We start from the raw sequence: 20,063 nt of genomic DNA, 5'->3' as shown, positions 1-20,063 counted from the left end.
ATGACCTGATAAGGATTGCAAAAGTCGAAGAATTAAAGGGCACCTTGGGGAGTTCCTGTCATGGCTCAGTGGTTAACGAATCCGACTAGGAACCATGAGGTTGCGGGTCCCATCCCTGGCCTCGCTCAGTGGGTTAAGGATCCAGTGTTGCCGTGAGCTGTGGTGTAGGTCGCAGATGTGGCTCGGATCCCATGTTGCTGTGGCTCTGGCATGGGCCGGTGGCTACAGTTCCGATTTGACCCCTAGCCTGGGAACCTCCATATGCTGTGGGTGCAGTCCTAGAAAAGACAAAAATAAATAAATAAAATAAAATAATTATATAAAAAAAGGGCACCTTGGATTATTGTATGACTTTTATTAAGCCTTGACCTTGGCCCAAAGGCACTTGCATATCTGCTCTTTTATCAACACCCCCATCCCCTGCACTGTGACGCAGGCCTCACCATCTCTGGCACACGAAAGGAAACTTAAGTTCAGTTGCGAGGGGGTAACTTGTCCAAGGCCACAGAGCTGGGGCAGGTGGCAGGAACTGGGAATCGGGACCTGCCTCCAGGCCACTCGACCCTCGCTCTTGCCTGCCCCCAGGGCTGCACCTTCCCTGCCAGGTCCTTCTAACCCAGGCTTGACCCCGAGCCCCTCATAGCGTGGTTTTCTCCACATGGTCTCGAGGATGGTCTGGTAAGAGAGGAGGGGGAACATCGGAGCCCAGAAAGATGAGATCACCCAAGAGGAGGTCGTCCTGTTTGGTGGAAGAGGTGGTCCAGTCCAGGCGGTGGCCCACCCCCTTGGCCCGGGCTTTCCTCTCCGCCAGGCACTCCTGGCACCTCTTGCTCACCAGGTAGGCCAGCTCCACCAGGTTGAGCAGGATGCAAATGACGGCCGTGATCACCATGAAGAGAGTGAAAATGTTCTTCTCTGCGGGCTTGGAGATGAAGCAGTCCACCGTGTTGGGACACGGAGCCGCGTGGCACTTGACCACCCGAGGGAGGGTGTACTTGGGGTAGAACAGGTGGAACACGTAGAGGAAGGCGGCGTCCACGCCCGCCTTGAACACCAGGCTGCAGACGTACGTCCACCAGAGCCCACCGCGCTTCTTGCCGGGGTCCAGGTAGAGGCGCCCGCCGTCCTTCCCGGCTCTCTCTCGGTGCTTCTTCTCCCGGGCCTCACGGTAGGCCACGTGCATGACCACGAGCAGCGAGGGGCACGTGACCAGGATGAGCTGCAGGGCCCAGAGGCGCACGTGGGACACGGGGAAGAACTCGTCGTAGCAGACATTGGGGCAGCCCGGCTGGCGGGTGTCACAGCTGAAGTCCTTGTGGTCATCGCTCCACACGTGCTCGGCGGTCACCAGGTACACCAGCAAGCGGAAGATGAAGACCAGGGACAGCCAGACGCGCCCAAAGGCCGTGGAGTACTTGTTCACTCCGCTCAGGAGCCCCTCGAAGACCCCCCAGTTCATGGTGGCCCTGGGAGTCAGCGGCTACTGTGGGGAGAGGGTAAAAGTCATCTCCCAGGTCTATAGGACCCCCACGCTCAGCTTTATAGAATCGCATCACCCTGTTTGAGCCTCACAGCCACAGCGGAGTTAGATCCTACTCTTGTGACCCTTGTTCAGAAGGGAACTGATGTTTAGGGGGGTCATGCAGGGTTACACAACCATTAGGTGCAGGGCTGTAATTAAGCCCAGGACCCAACTTTTAACCAGACAAGTGGGCGAAGGCAGGTCTGGGGAGTCACCTGTTCCTCCCAGGGCCTGCGGCTCTGGTCCCGTGGTCCTGCAGAGTGAAGGCTTCAGCATCTGGGTCATCCTGCCTTCGTCCACTCTCCCACCCCCGGCCCTCCTCCTCAAGGGGCTGAGCCTGGGGAGGGCTTCTTCTCTTTCGGAGCGGTGCTCTCTCCCCTAAGTCTCCCCCCAAGGAAAAGCCGCTCTTTGCCTTTGACTGGCCTTGGGGGATGGGGCTAGAGAGGAGGCTGGAACCTTGCCTCCAAACTCCATCTGCTCTAACCCTCCATAAATACCCAGGCAGTGTCCTGCCCAGGTGCAACTCACTTGAAGCAAGGCCAGTGGCAGCCCAGCTGAAACAAAAGGGAAGGAGCGATGATTCTCTTTACACAAGAGGCTTCAGAGAGTATCCTGGTATTCATGTGCTTCCCAAACTGGCGTTCCAGGGAGTTCCCATCGTGGCTCAGTGGTTAAGGAATCTGACTAGGAACCATGAGGTTGCAGGTTCGATCCCTGGCCTTGCTCAGTAGGTTAAGGATCCGGCGTTGCTGTGGCTGTGGCGTAGGTGGGCAGCTATGGCTCTGATTCGACCCCCAGCCTGGGAACCTCCATAAGCCATGGGTGCAACCCCCACCCCCACCCCTGCCAAAAAAGGTAGGCAAGCACTGTGTTTGACAAAGTTAAATAGGTCCTGGGGTTCCTGTTGTGTCTCAGCAGATTAAGAACCCGACCTCTATCTGTGAGGATGCGAGTTTGATCCCTGGCCTTGGTCCATGGGTTAAAGATCCAGCATTGCTGAGGGCTGTGGCATAGGTCTTGTATGAGGCTTGAATCTGGTGTTGCTTGTAGCTGTGGTGTAAGGCTAGTGGCTTTGGCCTTGATTCAACCCCTAGCCTGGGAACCTCCATATGCTGAGGGAATGGCTGTAAAAAGACCAAAAATGTTGAAACGTTAAAGAGGTCCTTTTACTTGATCATGCTAGTAAATTCACACTATGAATCTCCAAAAGGCGGATAGAATACACAGCATTGTGCAAACTCCTTTGACCCCGGAACCCTGTTTTGTCATCTTGTGGAGCAGTCTTGTCAAGACACCAAAATGGGAACTGCTGCTCTGGGCAATTCTGCTGGTGAATTTGGCGTGATGAATACACAGGAATCGGATTTACCTCCAGTTAAGGCATGTGGCTACTGTTCAGGGTGAGGGAGCCCACTCTTGGAATTCCTCTGCCTGGGTCCTGGGTGGTGGAGGTGGGGGTCGGGGGGTCCACTGAGACCCATGTTCCCTCCTGGGCTTCCATAAACTCAGGGAGCCTGTCTGCACAGCCTCTTGTTTTTAGGGGGTTCCTGCTGCCCTTCCCAGTGTGGGTCCAGGCCAAAGGTCACTGTGCTGCCCAGAACCCCTGCATGATCTGCGTCAGAAGGGCAGAGTAGTGAGAAAGGCCAGCACTGACTGGGTGTTTATGCAGTGCCAGCACTGTTCTGAGCCCTTTGCATGAATCAGTACAGTGACTATATCAAAGGATGTCTGTTTTACTCCCAGTTTATGGATGAGGAAAGTGGAGCACAGAGAGGTTAATTATTTTGCTCACAGTTACACAGCTGGTAAATGGCAGAGCTGGGATTTGAACCTAGGCAGCCTGGCTCCAGAGCTCACCCTCTGGGCCTGGGCCCTTTCCCTTAGGTGTGGGAAGCTGCCTGCCCACCTGATCTGTAGCCACTCTCTCCTCCGCCAGGTTGATCCCCAGTGAGGGCGGGCTGGGGGTGACTCTGCTCCCTACCATGTCTCTCCAGGGTCCTGTCTACACCACCTACTGCGTGAATGCTGAGCCCCTGCTCTGAATCATCCTCTTGTCTTTGCTCAGTCCTGCCTAAGTTGGGTGGAACTTCTGGCAGCTTCTCAGGGAACACCTAAGGAGGCTGTAGCCTGGGGGTTTTCGGCCCAGCCCAACCTGGGGTGGGCAGGGTGGGGTTTTGCAGGTCCGGGCAGCCCTGCTCTACCTGCTCTGATCCGGACCCCTCTGTGAGCCCCCCTCCCACTCAGTCCCCGGCTTCCACCTCTTTGCAGCTGGGAAGAGGAAGGGGGAAACCCTAGAGCAGCAGGAGGCAGGAGCCCTTCAAACCATGGGGATCCAGGGTGGCAGACGTGCCCAGGCCACATCCCCGACTTGCCACCAGAGAAATCTCCCTCTTCCAGGTGTGCCGAGGGGCAGGGCACATCTGGACCCAGATGGCCTTACCTGAGTGGCTGCTCCTCAGGGCTTTCTGGGTACCGGCTCCCGGCAGCTGGCCATGGAACTCAGCAAGCAGCCGAAACTCATGTCAGAATGAGAGCCTGGTGTCCAGGCTTTGGGGAAGCCTGTTGCTAGGACAGAGCCTATTGATTTCAGCAGGCAGGCAGCGTGGGTGTGCCGACAGTCCAGGAGGAGGAGGAGGAGGAGCTGTGCCCAGCACTGCCATTGGCTGGGTTGCAGCCTCCCTGACTGCCTCTGATGAGGCCCAGGAAACCAAGGGGTTCCCTTCTCCTGGGGTGCTGGGCCCAGAATCCTGACATCCTCCTGGGGCAATCCTAGGTCCACTCTGATCCTCTGCTTTTCTTTTGTCTCCAGCCCACATACTTTTGCCTCATCCATTGCCCTACCTTGGTACCCTTCCCTCATCTTTCTTTCTTTCTTTCTTTTTTTTTTTTTGTCTTTTTAGGGCCACACCCATGGCATATGGAAATTTCCAAGCTGAAGGTTAAATTTGAGCTGCAGCCCATCAGTCTACACCACAGCCACAGCAACACCAGATCTGATCAGAGTCTGTGACCTATACTACAGCCCACGGCAATGCTGGATCCTTAACCCACTGAGTGAGGCCAGGAATTGAACCCACGCTGTCATGGATACTAGTCGGGTTCTTTAACCGCTGAGCCATGATGGGAACTCCCATCCCTCATCTTTCTTCTCGCCTGGATTCCTCCTCCAAGAAGCCTTCCCTGACTGCGCAGTCCCAGGTGGTTTGGGGCTCCATCTGGGGGCTTCTGCAGCCCTGAGCTTCCAGGTCATCCTCATACTGTATTGGGATGGTTGATTTAATTGAACTTGTTCCACGTGGGACCTGCATGCTCAATGAACATATAAATCCCCACCAGTGGTCATTTTTAGGGGCTTGTGAGCAAGATATAATGGGCATCAGCCCCCGACCTCCAGGAATTCACCAACTTGGTTTTAATTATTAGCTGGTAAGTCCAGTACCAACTGTGAAGCCTCTTATAATGGCAAATGGAACTGGTTTTGGTGTCCAGCATGCCCCTTTCCCTGCATCCCATCACTGCCAAATCTAGTTCCATCAGAGAGCACCAGGGCTGCATGGAAAGCTACCCTTGCTCTTGAATCCACAGCCCACCTCTCCCCAAAACACGCACACCAAGCCCCTCCTCAACCCCTGCCTGGCTGCTTCCTTTTCATCAGCTGATCAATACACAATCTTGTCTGATGTATGTTTATCTTTAAAGACACCTGACTTGGAGAAGTAACAACGGATATCACAGAACTACAAAGGATCATAAGAGACTACTACATGCAACTATATGCCAATAAAATGGAAAACCTAGAATAAATGGACAAATTCTTAGAAAAGTATAATCTTCCAACACTAAACCAAGATGAAATAGAAAAGATGAATGGACCAATCACAAGTACTGAAATTGAAACTGTGATTAAAAAACTTCCAACAAACAAAAGTCCAGGACCAGATGGCTTCGCAGGAGAATTCTATCAAATCTTTAGAGAAGAGTTAACACCTATCCTTCCGAAACTATTTCAAAAAATTGCAGAGTGGGGGACACTCCCAAACTCATTCTATGAGGCTACATCACCCTGATACCAAAACCAGATAAAGATACCACAAAAAAAGAAAATTATAGGCTAATTTCACTGATGAACAACTGAAGAACAAAAACCATATGATCCTCTCAATAGACGTGGAAAAAGCCTTTGACAAAATCCAACACCCGTTTCTGATAAAAACCCTCCAGAAAGTGGGCATAGAGGGAACCTACCTCAACATAATAAAGGCCATATATGACAAACCCAGAGCTAACATCATTCTCAATGGTGAAAAGTTGAAAGAATTCCCACTGAGAGCAGGAACAAGGCAGGGATGTCCACTCTTGCCACTACTATTCAACATGGTTTTGGAAGTCCTAGCCACAGCAGAGAAGTAAAAGAGATAAAAGGAATCCAAATTGGAAAGGAAGAAGTAAAACTATCACTATTTGCAGATGACATGATACTATACTTAGAGAATCCTAAAGACGCTACCAGAAAAATGTTAGAGCTCATCCATGAATTTGGTTAAGTCGCAGGATACAAAATTGATTAGACAGAAATCGACAGCGTTTCTATATACCAACAATGAAAGATCAGAAAGAGATATTAGGGAAGCAATACCATTTACCATTGCATCCAAAAGAATAAAATACCTAGGAGTAAACCTACCTAAAGAGACAAAAGACCTGTACTCTGAAAACTATAAGATGCTGATGAAAGAAATCAAAGATGACACAAACAGATGGAAAGACATACCATGCTCTTGGATTGGAAGAGTCAATATTATCAAAATGACTATGCTACCCAGGCAATCTACAGATGCAATGCAATCCCTATCAAATTACCAAGGACATTTTTCACAGAACTTGAACGAAATATTTTAAAGTTTGTTTGGAAGCACAAAAGACCCAGAATAGCCAAAGACATACTGAAAAAGAAAAATGGAGCTGGAAGAATCAGGCTCCCTGCCTTCAGACTATACTACAAAGCAACAGTCATCAAAATTGTATGGCACTGGCATAAAGACAGGAATATAGATGAGTGGAACAGGTTAGAAAGTCCAGAATTAAACCCACGCACCTACAGCCAACTCATCTATGACAAAGGAGGCAAGAATATATAGTGGAGAAAAGACAGCCCATTCAATAAGTGGTGCTGGGAAAACTGGACAGCCATGTGGAAAGGAATGAAATTAGAACACTCCCTAACACCATACACAAAAATGAACTCAAAATGGATTAAAGACATAGATATAAGACCAGACACCATAAAACCCTTAGAAGAAAACATACGCCAAACACTCTCTGACATAAACGATAGCAACATCTTCTCAGATCCACCTCTTAGAGTAATGACAGTAAAAACAAAAATAAACAAATAAGACTTAATTAAACTTAAAAGTTTCTGCACAGTAAAGGAAACCCTAAACAAAACGAAAAGACAACTCACAGAGTGGGAGAAAATCTTTGCAGATGAATCAACTGACAAGGAATTAATCTCCAAAATTTATAAACACCTCCTACAGCTCCAAACCAAAAAAACAAACAACCCCATCAAAAAATGGGTGGAAGATCTAAAACAGACAATTCTCCAAAGACATACAGATCACCAAAAAACACATGAAAAGATGCTCAACATCACTCATTATTAGAGAAATGCAAGTCAAAACCACTATGAGGTACCACTTTACACCCGCCAGAATGGCCATCATCAAAAAATCTACAAACATTGGAGTTCCCGTCGTGGCCCAGCAAAAACAAATCTGACTAGGGGTCAGATGAGGTTGCAGGTTCAATCTCTGGCCTCGCTCAGTGGGTTAAGATCCGGCATTGCTGTGAGCTGTGCTGTAGGTTGCAGATGCGGCTTGTATCTGGTGTTGCTGTGGCTGTGGCCTAGGCCTGCAGTTGTAGCTCTGATTTGACCCCTAGCCTGAGAACCTTCTTATGCCGTGGGTATGGGCCTCTAAAGACAAAAGACAAAAAAAAAAAAAGGCTACAAACAATAAGTGCTGGAGAGGGTGTGGAGAAAAAGGAACCCTATTATACTGTTGGTGGGAATGTAAATTGGTGCAACCACTGTGGAAAACAGTATGAAGATTCCTCAGAAAACTAAGCATAGAACTACCATGTGATTTAGCAGTCCCACTCCTGGGCATCTATCCAGAGAAATCCATGACTTGAAAAGACACATGTACTCCAATGTTCACTGCAGCACTATGTACAATAGCCAAAACATGGAAACAACCTAAATATCCATTGGCAGAGGAGTGGATAAAGAAGATGTGGTACATATACACAGTGGAATATTACTCAGCCATTAAAAGGAATGAAATAACGGCATTTATAACAACATGGATGGACCTCGAAATTATCATGCCAAGTGAAGTCAGTCAGACAATGAGACACCAACATCACTTACATGTGGAATCTAAAAAAAGGACACAATGAACTTCTTTGCAGAACAGATATTGACTCATAGACTTTGCAAAACTTATGGTTTCCAAATGAGACAGGTTGGGGGGTGTGGGGATGCACTGAGGGTTTGGGATGGACATGCTGTAAAATTTGGTTGTGATGATTGTTGTACACCTATAAATGTAATAAGATTCACTAAGTATAAGAAACATTTAAATGAAGTAAAGACAGTTTCAAATATACTGAGCACTATACAATAGTAGTTAATTCATATTATTAATATTTCCTGACTAGTGACTTGTTATCCAGCTTTGCTTTTGCTGTCTGAGAAGTTAAATACATTGTTTAATAAAAGCTAATAAACTCCAAAAAAAAAATAAAACAAAGACACCTGACTTAATATATAGCATTGAATCATTAACACTGAAATCACAGCCAAAGCCCTATCACTTGTACCTGAACAAAGCTCACCTACCACAGGTATTTTCTCCCTAAGACCCTTCACAACCTCACTGCCCCTGGGAACACCAGACAGCACTTCAGCGCTGTGCTCGGGGCCCAGTTTAAATAGCGGAATCACCTTCCCCAAGTGTGAAAATGCGAAAAAGTGGCAATAAATCGACCTCAAACAGGACATTTATATACAGTATCAGCTGAAACAATAAGGCAAAGCATCCCTGTGTCCGACCTTAGCTGGAAACGTGCATGTCTGGTGATTCAAATGCTTCTCTGTTCTGCACCTGTTCACAGATGACGGTGAAAGCACCGCGGGCATTGATTTTGGGGTTGAACAAATAAATTTTAGTGACTAGACAAACTCACACACACAGCATCTGGGAAGAGTGAGGACTGACTGCCTGCTCAGAAAACTCCCTCTGTTTGAGAGAAGAGGTGTGTGAAGCCAGTAAAAAAGTTATTGCAGTGATTTCGCCAAGAGAGATGAGGCAGAGGGATGGGTCTGGGAAATACTTGGCATGTACTACTGGCAGTGTTTGGGGTCTGACTGGGTGCAAGGGAGGAGGTAAGAGGAAGACCCGGGCTGGCCCCCAGGCTCTGCTAGTTTTGTGATTTGGCAGGTGGTGGGTCTACTAATGGAAGCAGGGATGCAGGAACAAAGCAGGTTGCATAGGGAAGGTGATGGACCCCACATGTTTGGAGTTCGTGGGTTCAGTGTTCTAGGGTGTGGAGGGCAGCCACGTGGACTGTCCACAGCAGCTGGCAGCAACAGCTGGAGATGTGCTTTGGGTGTCCTCAGCCCTGAGCTGGTGGTGGGAGCCACTGGAGTGGATGAGGTGGCCTTAGGAGAGTGAGCGGAGTGAGAAGAGGGTCCAGGCAGAGCTCTGGGGAGTTTCAGGAAGCAGGTGAAAAGAGTTGCCTTTGGAGGCGAAAGCACAGTCAGAGACAGAAATGGGGGTGCATAGGGGAGGGGGAAAACTGGAAACCCAGCAGCAGAGAGGCCAGCCAGGTGCCTGGTGACTTTTGCCAGAGGGATTTCTGCAGAGTGATGGGGAGAGAAGCCAGGGCAGTCAGGGGAAAAGTGCAGATTGGACCTTTTTGTTTTGTTTTGTTTTTTTTAGGGCTGCACCTGCGGGATATGGAGGTTCCCAGGCTAGGGGTTGAATTGGAGCTGCAGCCGCCAGCCTATGCCATCGAAACAGCAGCGCAGGCTCTGAGCTACGTCTTCGACCTACCCCGCATTTCATGGCAACACCAGATCCTTAACTCACTGAGCAAGGTCAGGGATTGCGTCCTCAAGATCACCAGTAGGATTCATTACTGCTGAGCCACAGCAGGAACTCTAACCGCCCGCACCCGCGGCCCCCCCCCCCCCCGCCCTATTTCTTTATTTTTGCTCTCTGTTTGGTTGGGTAAACATTCTTGTTTCCTTTTCCTGGGGCCCCAGGTGGGCACATAGACCCACCCCGCTGGTCCTGCCCTTGCTCCCATGCTCAGCCCAAGGGGGCTGGAGTTGGCCTTGTCGCTTGGGTTTCTCTGCTATTTCTGAGGCTCTGGGCAGATTGAGTCATGGCAGCAGTGAGACCTACTGTCTGAGACTGGGGGCCCAGTGCTTTGGGCCTCCCCAACCTTCCAGCCAGGTCCACAGGGAGACTGAACTGATGGCTGAGATCACTGAGTGCCCTGGGGTTGGGAGGGGTGGTCTGCTGTCTCCATTCCCTGGGGGGAGAGGGGGCTCCTTTGCGGAGGACTGAGAGGCCTGGATATCTAGTTCTTGCCACTTGGGTCACTGGCCACCACATTTCCCACTGCTGGCATTCCAGGGCCAGGGACTGCCCATTGGGCTCTCCCCAGAATGCTCAGCACCTCTGCTCAGTCATGGTCTAGTGTGGGGACCACACGGCTTATTGCAAACGGTCAGACAGACCTGGGTTTTAAACTTTGTTCCAGCAAGCAGTCAGTACGGGTAGCAGGTGCCATCAGAACCCACCTCCCATCTTGGCCTGCTCCACTGTGGTGGTTGCCGGGGCCTATGTAAAGCATCATGATTCACAGGAAGCAGACCCAGCATCCAGGGGCCAGAACCTGCCACTCTGCTGGGGCTCTCTGGGCTTCTGGGGCCTCTCTGCCCATGTACAGGGCAGGCTGAAAGTGCCAGGGAACTGACCCCTTGCTGGGGGCAGCCCTCCACCTGTGACTGAGGGAGGTTAGGGTAGGACTCCTTCAGCCCCCTCACCCTTGGGTTGGGATAACAGTGAGGGCCATGCCCTTGTCTTTCCCAAAGGTGCCCAGTAGGATGGCGCTCTGGTGCCCATGGAGGTAATGCACTCAGCTGCAGACCCTTCATTGGCTTCCTTCCCATCTCTGCCTCATGTCCCATTTCCAGGCCCATCATTCTGGGGATCGCCTTCCAAAAAACCAACTTTCATGCGAATCCGAGTCTCAGGCTGGGCTTGGGGGAGGGCCTAAACCAAGACATCTCTGTTGAACAAGCATCAGCCTCCCTTCCTGGGCAGGTCTCCCGTCCTTACCCTAACCAGCCGCATTACCTCCCAAGCTTGCTCTCCTGGTGACTGTTGATTGGCCCGAGGGGGAGACTGGCCCCAAACTGAGCTCATCAGTCACACTTACCTTGTGCAGTTGATCAGCCCAATGTGACAACGTAACCCACGCCAATCTACTAATGGGCTTTCCCTGGGACTCTCAAACATGGGCAGGGACAGTGTCTGATGATAAACACTGCGAGAAGCAAGGCTCTGGACCCGCTGCTCTGCTGGATGAGATGGTGATGCTGGGACAGAGAAGGAAGCAGAAACAAGAGAAGAGCAAATGAGTGCCTAGAAGGCATTGGCATCCCTGGCTGCGTTTATCTTTTTTTTTTTTTTTTCATTTTTAAAAAGTTTTATTGAAGTGTAGTTGCTTTACAAGGTTGTGAATTTATGCTGTACAACAGAGATTCAGTTTTACATGTATACACGTCCATTCTCTTTCAGATTTTCTCCCCACATAGATTATTGCGTAGAGGTTTTTTTTTTGGAACCCAGTATTGTTTCCCCAACACCCCTTTGCCCCGGACTATTTAAGTTAGGCTTCTGTCATTTGCAATCAAGAACACCTTGTGTGATCTTGGGTTTGACATTTAACAGAGCCTGGTGCACAGTAGGTGTTTGATTAAGTATCTGTGGATGGACTTACACCCCCTGGACCCCATTTCCCTTGTTTTTCTGTTGGGGTCAATAATAACTACTTTATAGGTGTTTAGAAAGATGGGAGTTCCGGTCGTGGCTCAGCAGTTAACGAATCTGACTAGCATTCATGAGGATGCAGGTTCTATCCCTGGCCTTGCTCAGTGGGTTAAGGATCTGGCATTGCCGTGAGCTGTGGTGTAGGTTGCAGATGTGGCTCAGATCCTGCGTTGCTGTGGCTCTGGTGTAGACCGGTGGCTACAGCTCCGATTCGACCCCTAGCCTGGGAACCTCCAGGTGCTGCAGGTTCGGTCCTATATAGCAAGGGAAAAAAAAAAAAAAAAAGATAAGTGAGACAATGAAAGGGCCAGGGCTTTGAGGTGCTGGACCCAGGCAAACAGCTTTTTTCTGCCCAGAAGGCTGGTGGGGAGCCAGGGAGGGGAGGCATCTTGGGTAGATGGACAGGGCCTGGCCCCTGAAGGTGACGTGAAGACGATGATGAAGAGAGTGGAATGGGAGGAATATCTGAGAGTGACTTTTTTTTTTCCTTTTGAATCAATAGGCAGGGCAGAGAAGGGAATTAACGTTTATTGACTCTCGTTATGAGTGTGCACTGGGTCCAGCGCCTTGCATACATGAGAGAGTACAGACCGGCGACCTGGAGGCAAATGTTTCATTTGGCTTTCGTGGAGCTTGAGGAAACATTTCAATTAATTGCCAGCATAGACTAATCTGGAGATTCTACATGAAAACACGGTTGGGGGCTGCTCTTGAAAAATTGGAAATTCTTAGAGTTCCCACCACGGCGTAGTGGGGCAAAAATCAGACTGCAGCAGCTCAGGTTGCTGGGGAGGCGTGGGTTTGATCCCTGGCCTGGGAACATCCATATGCTGTGGGTGTGGCCACAAAAAAAAGAAAAGAAAAATTGGAAATTCTAGCAATACGGGATCCATACTCCCTGCAGAGTGCAGCCCTAGAAAGACAAAAAACAAACAAACAAACAAAAAAAGGGTGATAAACAGCTGCCACCTTCCTTTTTTTTTTTTTTAAGGGCCACACCCATGGCATTTGGAGGTTCCCAGGGTAGGGGTCGAATTGGAGCTATAGTCACTGGCCTACACCACAGCCACAGCAACTTGGTATCTGAGCCGTGACTTTGACCTACACCACAGCTCACGGCAATGCTGGATCATTAACCCACTGATTGGGGGCCAGGGACTGAACCTGCATCCTCATGGATGCTAGGTGGGTTTGTTATTGCTAAGCCACAACGGGAACTCCAAGCTGTCTCCTTCTAATGGAGCATCTGCTCCCCAGCTTGCAATGACCGCACCAGACCTCTTCAGTCATGTATGGGACTGCCTGGCCTGGCAGTCACTTGAGAAGGCAATTCTGGACTTTTTCTTTTTTTTGTCTTTTTGTCATTTTAGGGCCCTACCCGCGGCATATGGAGGTTCCCAGGCTAGGGGTTGAATTGGAGCTGTAGCTACTGACCTACACCAGAGCCACAGCAATGCCAGATCTGAGCCACGTTTGCAACCAGAGCTCACGGCAACGCCAGATCTTTAACCCACTGAGCAAGGCCAGGGATCGAACCTGCAACCTCAGGGTTCCTAGTCGGATTTGTTTCTGCTGCGCCACGACAGGAGCTCCAATTCTCTACTTTTTCAACTCATGTTCCCAACAACCCTGCAAAGTGGGTACACTTAGCCCCACATGATACCCAATCAAACCTAGGGTCAGAGGTGAAGCGACCTGCTCCAGGTCACACATTAGGAAATGATGAAGCTAGGATGGAGGCTCAGTTCTTAATGACTCCAAAGTCCATTCTCCTGTCAAACACCAGGGAATGTGTGGCTACAGGTAGGGAGGAGGAGGTAGAAAGGTTTGGGAGCAGGGATTGGGAAGAAGGGGTGCCATGGGTGCAGGGAGAGTGAAGGGGATGATGATAGAATCAGACCTGGACATTGCTGTTTGGAAATGACCCCAGGCTCTCTGGACCAAGGGGTCTGCTCCCAGGTGACCTTTAGGACATGGAATCTGGTGCTGGTGGTCAGCCATAAACAGAAATGGGTGGTTGTGAGGAGTTCCTGATGTGGCCCAGCAGGTTAAGAACCTGACTAGGATCCATGAAGATGCAGGTTAGATTCCTGGCCGTATCAGTGGGTCAAGGATCCGGTGTTGCCGTGAGCTGTGCTGTAAATCACAGATGCGGTTTGGGTCTGGTGTTGCTGTGGCTGTGGTGTAGATTGGCAGCTGTAGATCCGATTTGACCCCCAACCTGGGGACTTCCATAACCCGCAGGTGCGGCCCTAAAAAGAAAAGAAAAAGAAAAGAGTTTCCAATGTGGCTCAGCGGAAATGAATCTGACTAGTACCTACGAGGACTCAGGCCTCTCTCAGTGGGTTAAGGACACAGCGTTGCTGTGAGCTGTGGTGTAGGTCACAGACGCTGCTCGGATCTGGCGTGGCTGTGGCATAGGCCAGCAGCTGTAGCTCTGATTCGACCCCTAGGCTGGGACCCTCCCTATGCTGTGGGTGGGGGTCTGAAAAAAGAAAGGAAGAAAGAGAGGAGTAGGTGTTCAGGGTGAGAGCTGGGTGGCTGGTGCTTTGGGACGTCAGGAGGAGGAGGGCAGGGATGGGGGATGCAGATCAGGTAGGGGAGGTGGGGCGTCCAGGTTTGGGGGTTTAAGGGCCAGTGGGATGTACATGGGGAGATGTGGGGGCCAAGTTGGCCGAATAAGGCTGGAACACGGGTAAGGGCTCAGCTGAGACGTCCAGGACCGGCAGTGGGCCCAGACTGAGGGCGAGGGTTGTCGGGGCCGTCGAGTATGGAGGGGTTGGAAGGACTGCCCTCTCTCCCCTTCCCTGACCTCTGCAAGGTAGGGCGAAGCCCGCCCCTCCTCACCAGCAGGCCTCTCCACAATCGGCTTCCCCGAGGAGGTCGCAGTGAAATGGATGAACGAGAGGCAGGCAGGGAAGGAGGGAGGGAGAACTGGTTATCGCTTCGCCTTGGCGCCAAGTGGATAATTACACAGCTCTCTGAGACCCAGGACTGGGCCGGGCGGCCGTCCTTACAGACAGCCTCTCAAAATTAATGGGACTCCAGGGGCTTTGAGATGGGGGGTGGGGTAGAGGAGGGAGGAGGCTGGGAGAGGCTGAGGGGAGATGAATAGAACTAGGAAGACACTGTGTCCGACAGAAAGAGCCCAGGGGGCAGGGTCTGATGGAGAGGTGGAGAGAGAGAGGGAAGGGAAGAGGAAGGCAAGCGAAGCCCAGAGAGGTTAAGTTACCTGCTCCGTGTCACACAGCGCTGAAGCTGGGCTTTAGCTGGTCTGTCAGGTCTTCACTCACGCTGTGGTTTGGCCTCTTGTCTTCTGTGGGAAGTCACTGGGAAAGGGGCCTGCAGGAACCCCCGGGCCGGTATCTGGGGAAGAGCATTGGCTTCTACAGGTGGTGAAGGAGGAAAAGGGAGCAAACTCTGCTCGTCCTTCAAAGCTCAGCTCAGGTTGGGACCCTCCCCCGCTGGAATTAAGGGCCAGGCGTGCTTCCTCTCTTAGGGTAATTGTCTCATTTTTTCTGTATCTGATCTCCCGCCCAGCCTCAGGCTGTGAGCTCCTTGAGGGCAGGACTGGGCGGGGGACAGGCAAGCCCAGAACGCTCAGCACATTGAAACACGGAGCAGAAAAGAAGTTGGCGTCTGAACGCTTCGGGAGTTTGGTTTACAGAATTGTAGGACTCTTAATCTCTTGGTTTTGATAAATGTACCCAGGTGATGCAAAAGGTTACCAGGAAGGGAAGCTGGGTGAAGCATATACGGGAACTCTCTGAGCTACATTTGTGGTTTTTACATTATCACCAAGTAAGTTTATTCTAGAAAGATAGCAGAGCAGATTCTCACTGCTGGTGGGGGCAGGGGAGGGGACTGATAAAGGCTGGGCAGAGGTCAGGGGCCCAGAGGGGAGCTGGGGTGCAGAAAGTTGGCCCAGAGGTCCCACAGCAACATTCTCACTTGGATGGGGCACAGGTGCCCAGGGTACCCCCGTCAGGCCAGTGCAACCCACTAGGACCCCACTGGCGAGTGTCACCGGGGCCCCAGACTAAGTAAGTCTACACTGTGCTCACAGGATTCACTTCACCAAAAGGGTGGGGGTGGGGGGAAAAAGCCTCAGAAATATCCTGACAACCTCCACGGTTTAGGTCATACCTCTTATGTGCCAGCAGCTTTCTAAGCTGCCCCACATATAGGATCTACTCGAATTCTCATAAAATTCCATACCGTGGAGTAGTCTGAGGCTCAGAGAGGTTAAGTAACTTGTCCAAGGTCACACAGTATGTTGTGGCCAGAGCTCTTCTTCTTTTTTTGGTCTTTTGTCCTTTTTTTTTTTTTTTTTTAAAGGGCTGCACCCTCGGCATATGGAGGTTCCCAGGCCAGGGGTTGAATCAGAGCTACAGCTGCCGGCCTACATCACAGCCACGGCAATGCAAGATCTGAGTTGCGTCTGCGACCTGCACCATAGCTCATGGCAGCACCAGATCCTTAACCCACTGAGCGAGGCCAGGGATTGAACCTGCAACCTCATAGTTCCTAGTTGGATATGTTTCTGCTGCGCCATAGCAGGACCCCCTTGTATGACTTTAATCTTGGCTTTGACTCCTGTGTGACTCTGGGCAAGTTACTTCCCATTTCTGTGCCCTCAATTCACCATTCCAACAGTAGTTCCCTCCTCAAGTGTGGTTGCTGTGAGAACCGAATGCATATCAGGTTCTCAGTGCTTGGCAGGGAGGAAGCCCCCCCAGTACTGAGGATTTTTGTTGTTCCCATTATAGAATATGGTGTGTCTACTTGGCAGGAGCAGTGAGCAGGGTAAGCAGTGGTGGACACGTCTGCTGTGCCCAGGCGGTCCACGGAGTGTTGACCAGCGTTCTCCCTCCTACCTGTTTTGTTTTGTTGTTTTGCTTTTTAGAGCCATACCTGTGGAAGTTCTGAGGCTAGGGGTTGAATCAGAGCTGCACTGCTGGCCTTTGCCACAGCCACGGCCATGCAGGATCCAAGTTGTCCGTGACCTACACCACAGCTCACGGCAACACCGGATCCTTAACTCACTGAGCCAGGTCAGGGATGGATACTAGTTTGTTTGGTAACCTACTGAGCCATAGCGGGAACTCCCTTCCTAACCTGCTTGTGACCCCATGTGAAGGACTCATTCTAAGCAAAGCAAGAGTCCAGGCTTCTGGGCACAGGAGTGTGTGTGTGTGTGTGTAAGCAATTTTGACTCTCATGCCACCCCTGTGGCTGAGACTTTGGGCCGTGGCCCTGCTTTGGCCTTTACACGGTCCCAGTGGTGGAAGAGGGCATCTCCTTGCTTTGGCAGAGCATAGGTGGATGTATGGACATACCGTGGGCTTTTTGTGGCAAGTACGATCTTTGTCTGAGAATCAGGAATTTTCTAGGATTATAGGAGACTCTCACTGGATCTGGGTAAGTTAGCAAGTGTGTGATGGGAAAGAAGGCACTGATTTCAGGCAAGAGCTGCAAAACTTGAATCCCTCTCATCTCTATCTTTGGAATAACTTTTTTTTTTTTTTTTTTTCAGCTTAGAGTCCCAGCCTCCCTGGATTCCCAGCTGCTGGATGCACTGTTGGAGATCAGGGGTATGGCAAGAGGATGGCCCAGGCCTTCCTCTTATCGGGTACAGGCAGGACATGGGAGGAGGAAGAGAAGCCAGGAGGCTGAATAATAATAGTGAACACAGAGTGCTTACTTTGTGCCAGAGACTCTTCATTCAACCTCAGCCTAATGGGGACCTATAAAGATCATCATCCCCATTTTACAGATGAGGAAACTGAGACTGAAAGGGGTTATATAAGTATTTTTATGTTCATTTTGAACAAGCCAAGATTATATCTACCCCAGGGCCTTTGCACTTGCTCTTCCCTGTCTTCAGTGCTCTGCCCTCAAATCCTCATGAGGCCAGTATATTAGTGCCCTCTTAATTACTCCCAAAACTTAGTAGCTTAAAATAGCAAATATTTGGAGTTCCCATCATGGCTCAGTGGAAACACATCTGGCTGGTATCCATGAGGATGGGAGTTCGATCCCCAGCCTCACTCCTTGGGTTAAGGATCTGGTGTTGCCGTGAACTGTGGTGTAGGTTGCAGACATGGCTCAGATCCCACGTTGCTGTGGCTGTGGTGTAGTCCAGGGGCTATAGTTCTGATTTGACTTCTAGCCTGGGAACCTCCATATGCCAAGGGTGTGGCCCTAAAAAGACCAAAAAAAAAAAAAAGCAAATATTTAGGAGTTTCCTTGCAGCAAAGAGGTTTAAGGATCCAGTGTTTTCACTGCAGTGGCTCAGGCTATTATCAAAGCATCAGTTTGATTACTGGCCTGGGGAATTTCCACATGCTGCAGGTGTGGCAAAAAAAAAAAAAAAAAAAAAGGACTTCTGTTGTGGCTCAGCAGGTTAAGAACCTGACATTAGTGTCCAGGAAGATTCAATCCCTGGCCTCCCTCAGTGGGTTAGGAATCTGGTGTTGCTGCAAACTGCGGGGTAGCTTGCAGATACGGCTCGAATCCGGTGTCGCTGTGGCTGTGGGTTAGGCCGGCAGCTCCAACTCCAGTCTGACTCCTAGTCTTCGGACTTCCACATTGCCACAGGTGTGGTCATAAAAAGAAAATCAATAACAACAAAATCAATAACATAAGGAAACCTGGAAAAGACACAAAACTGTAGGAAAAGGAAAAAAAAAGAAAAAACCCCCACAAATGTTTATTTTCTCAAAGTGTCTGTGGTCAAGAATTCAAGAGCAGCTTCACCATTATATTATGACTTTTGTCTTTGTTGGCCCCTTTCTTCTTAAAAAAATATTGAAAATTACATTTTATGATTGTGTTGTATAAAGACAGATGTATTGATGTTTTGCATTCAAACATTTTCTTTGACCTAAAATGTCTTTCTTTCTCCTAACATGAATGGAAATTAAAACAATTGTTCATGGGTCCTAATGATTTTGGGGGCTCTGGGCACTGTGCCTGCTATGTCTAGTGGACACATTGGCCCAGAGTGGCTCAGCCAAGTAGTGTTGGCTCAGAGTCTCTCATGTGGCTGCAGTGAGGATGCTGGCAGTGGCTGCGGGCATCCAAAGGATTGACCGAGTGTGGAGGATCCACTTCCAAGATGGTGCCCTCATATGGCTGGTTGGCAGGAGGCCTCAGTTCCCAGCTATCTGGGCTTCTCCACAGGGCTCCTTGAGCATCTTCACGATATGGTAGCAGGCTTCCCCTAGAGTGGAGAGAGAGAGGAGGAATCACCAAGCCTTTTATGTGCTATCTTGGAAACCACACACGGTCAACACAACACATCATTACTTCTGCCACATTCCTTTCATTAGAAATGAGTCACTGAGTACAGCCTGCAACTAAGGGCTTATGGGGAGGGAAATTAGATTCTCCTTTTTGAAGGCAGTGGACATATTTTATAGAATGTGTGGACATATTTTATGTATTTGTTTATCTGTTTATTTATTTTTTGCTTTTTAGGGCTGTACCCCCGGCATATGGAAGTTCCCAGGCTAGGGGTCAAATTGGAGCTACAGCTGCTGGCCTACACCACAGCCACAACAACGTGGGATCCGAGCCATGTCTGCCACCTACACCCACAGCTCAGGGCAACACTGGATCCTTAACCCACTGAGTGAGTCTAGGGATCGAACCTGCAACCTCATGGATACTAGTCAGATTCATTTCTGTTGCGCCACAATAGGAACTCCCTGTGGATCTCTGTTAAAACCATTACACCTGGCTTCAGAGAGGGCTCCCCTGACCGACAGTTTCTCACCTCATTGCCAGCCTTGGTGCTCTCTGACATATCACTCAGTGTATCACAACCTGAAATTACCTTCCTCATTTGTCATGGCAAGCTCCATGAGAGGGGGACTTTTCTGTCTGCCCACTGCTGTCACCCGAGGGTCTCGTGTAGAATCAGGTACCCAGGAGGCTCTCAGTGAGTATCTGGTGAATGAGCAAGTGATAGAACAAACGTGGTGGTGGGAGAGGCAGGAACCACTTCAGGTGGGTGGTGGAGGGGGCAGATGTGGAGAGGCTAAGCTATATTGGCTTTGTTGTCCTGAGATAGTTCCCCAGGACCCAGGGGTTTGGAAGAAAAGAGCATCAGAGGCTGGGGAAGCTGCCTAACCAGAGGGCAGGGGCTTATTTTGTGAGCTGAGAGTATAGCGTCTAGGAGGGAATTAGATGCAGGAACAGGCAAATCACAAAGCATTATGGCAGATGCATAATAGAAGTGTGTTTAGAACCCTTTAAGCTGGATCCTGATACTGTCACCTCTGACTGAGGCCCTTGCTTGTGCCGCATCTTTGACCAGACCTTGCTCACCATTGAGAAGTCATGGGGAGAGGGGCTCCTTTCTGTATCTCTGAGACGGGCTCACCTGCCTGTGCTGCTCTATTCAG

At 50.1% G+C, this 20,063-nt stretch overlaps 1 protein-coding gene across 2 annotated transcripts; it reads right to left on the bottom strand.

The window, feature by feature from the left end:
• Positions 1-340: 340 nt before the first annotated feature.
• Positions 341-4,138, bottom strand: GJB5 (gap junction protein beta 5). Of its 2 annotated transcripts, none has more exons than XM_047791019.1 (2): positions 3,963-4,138; positions 341-1,483 (listed from the first exon to the last, which is right to left on the bottom strand). In XM_047791019.1, exon 2 carries the CDS (start codon positions 1,457-1,459, stop codon positions 638-640), a length of 822 nt encoding a protein of 273 aa, XP_047646975.1. In that variant the 5' UTR covers positions 1,460-1,483; positions 3,963-4,138; the 3' UTR covers positions 341-637. The 2 variants fall into 2 exon arrangements, with proteins under 2 accessions (XP_047646975.1, XP_047646976.1); XM_047791020.1 differs by having other exon boundaries at positions 341-1,480.
• Positions 4,139-20,063: the final 15,925 nt, after the last annotated feature.

This window comes from Phacochoerus africanus, chromosome 8 (assembly GCF_016906955.1).
Source record: "Phacochoerus africanus isolate WHEZ1 chromosome 8, ROS_Pafr_v1, whole genome shotgun sequence".
NCBI lineage: Eukaryota > Metazoa > Chordata > Mammalia > Artiodactyla > Suidae > Phacochoerus > Phacochoerus africanus.
Note: the sequence above shows the minus strand (reverse complement) of the source record. Positions and strands in the feature narration are given on the sequence as shown.

Excerpts from the sequence above, each read along its gene's own strand:
- GJB5 (XM_047791019.1), bottom strand. The coding sequence starts at position 1,459 with ATGAACTGGGGGGTCTTCGAGGGGCTCCTGAGCGGAGTGAACAAGTAC.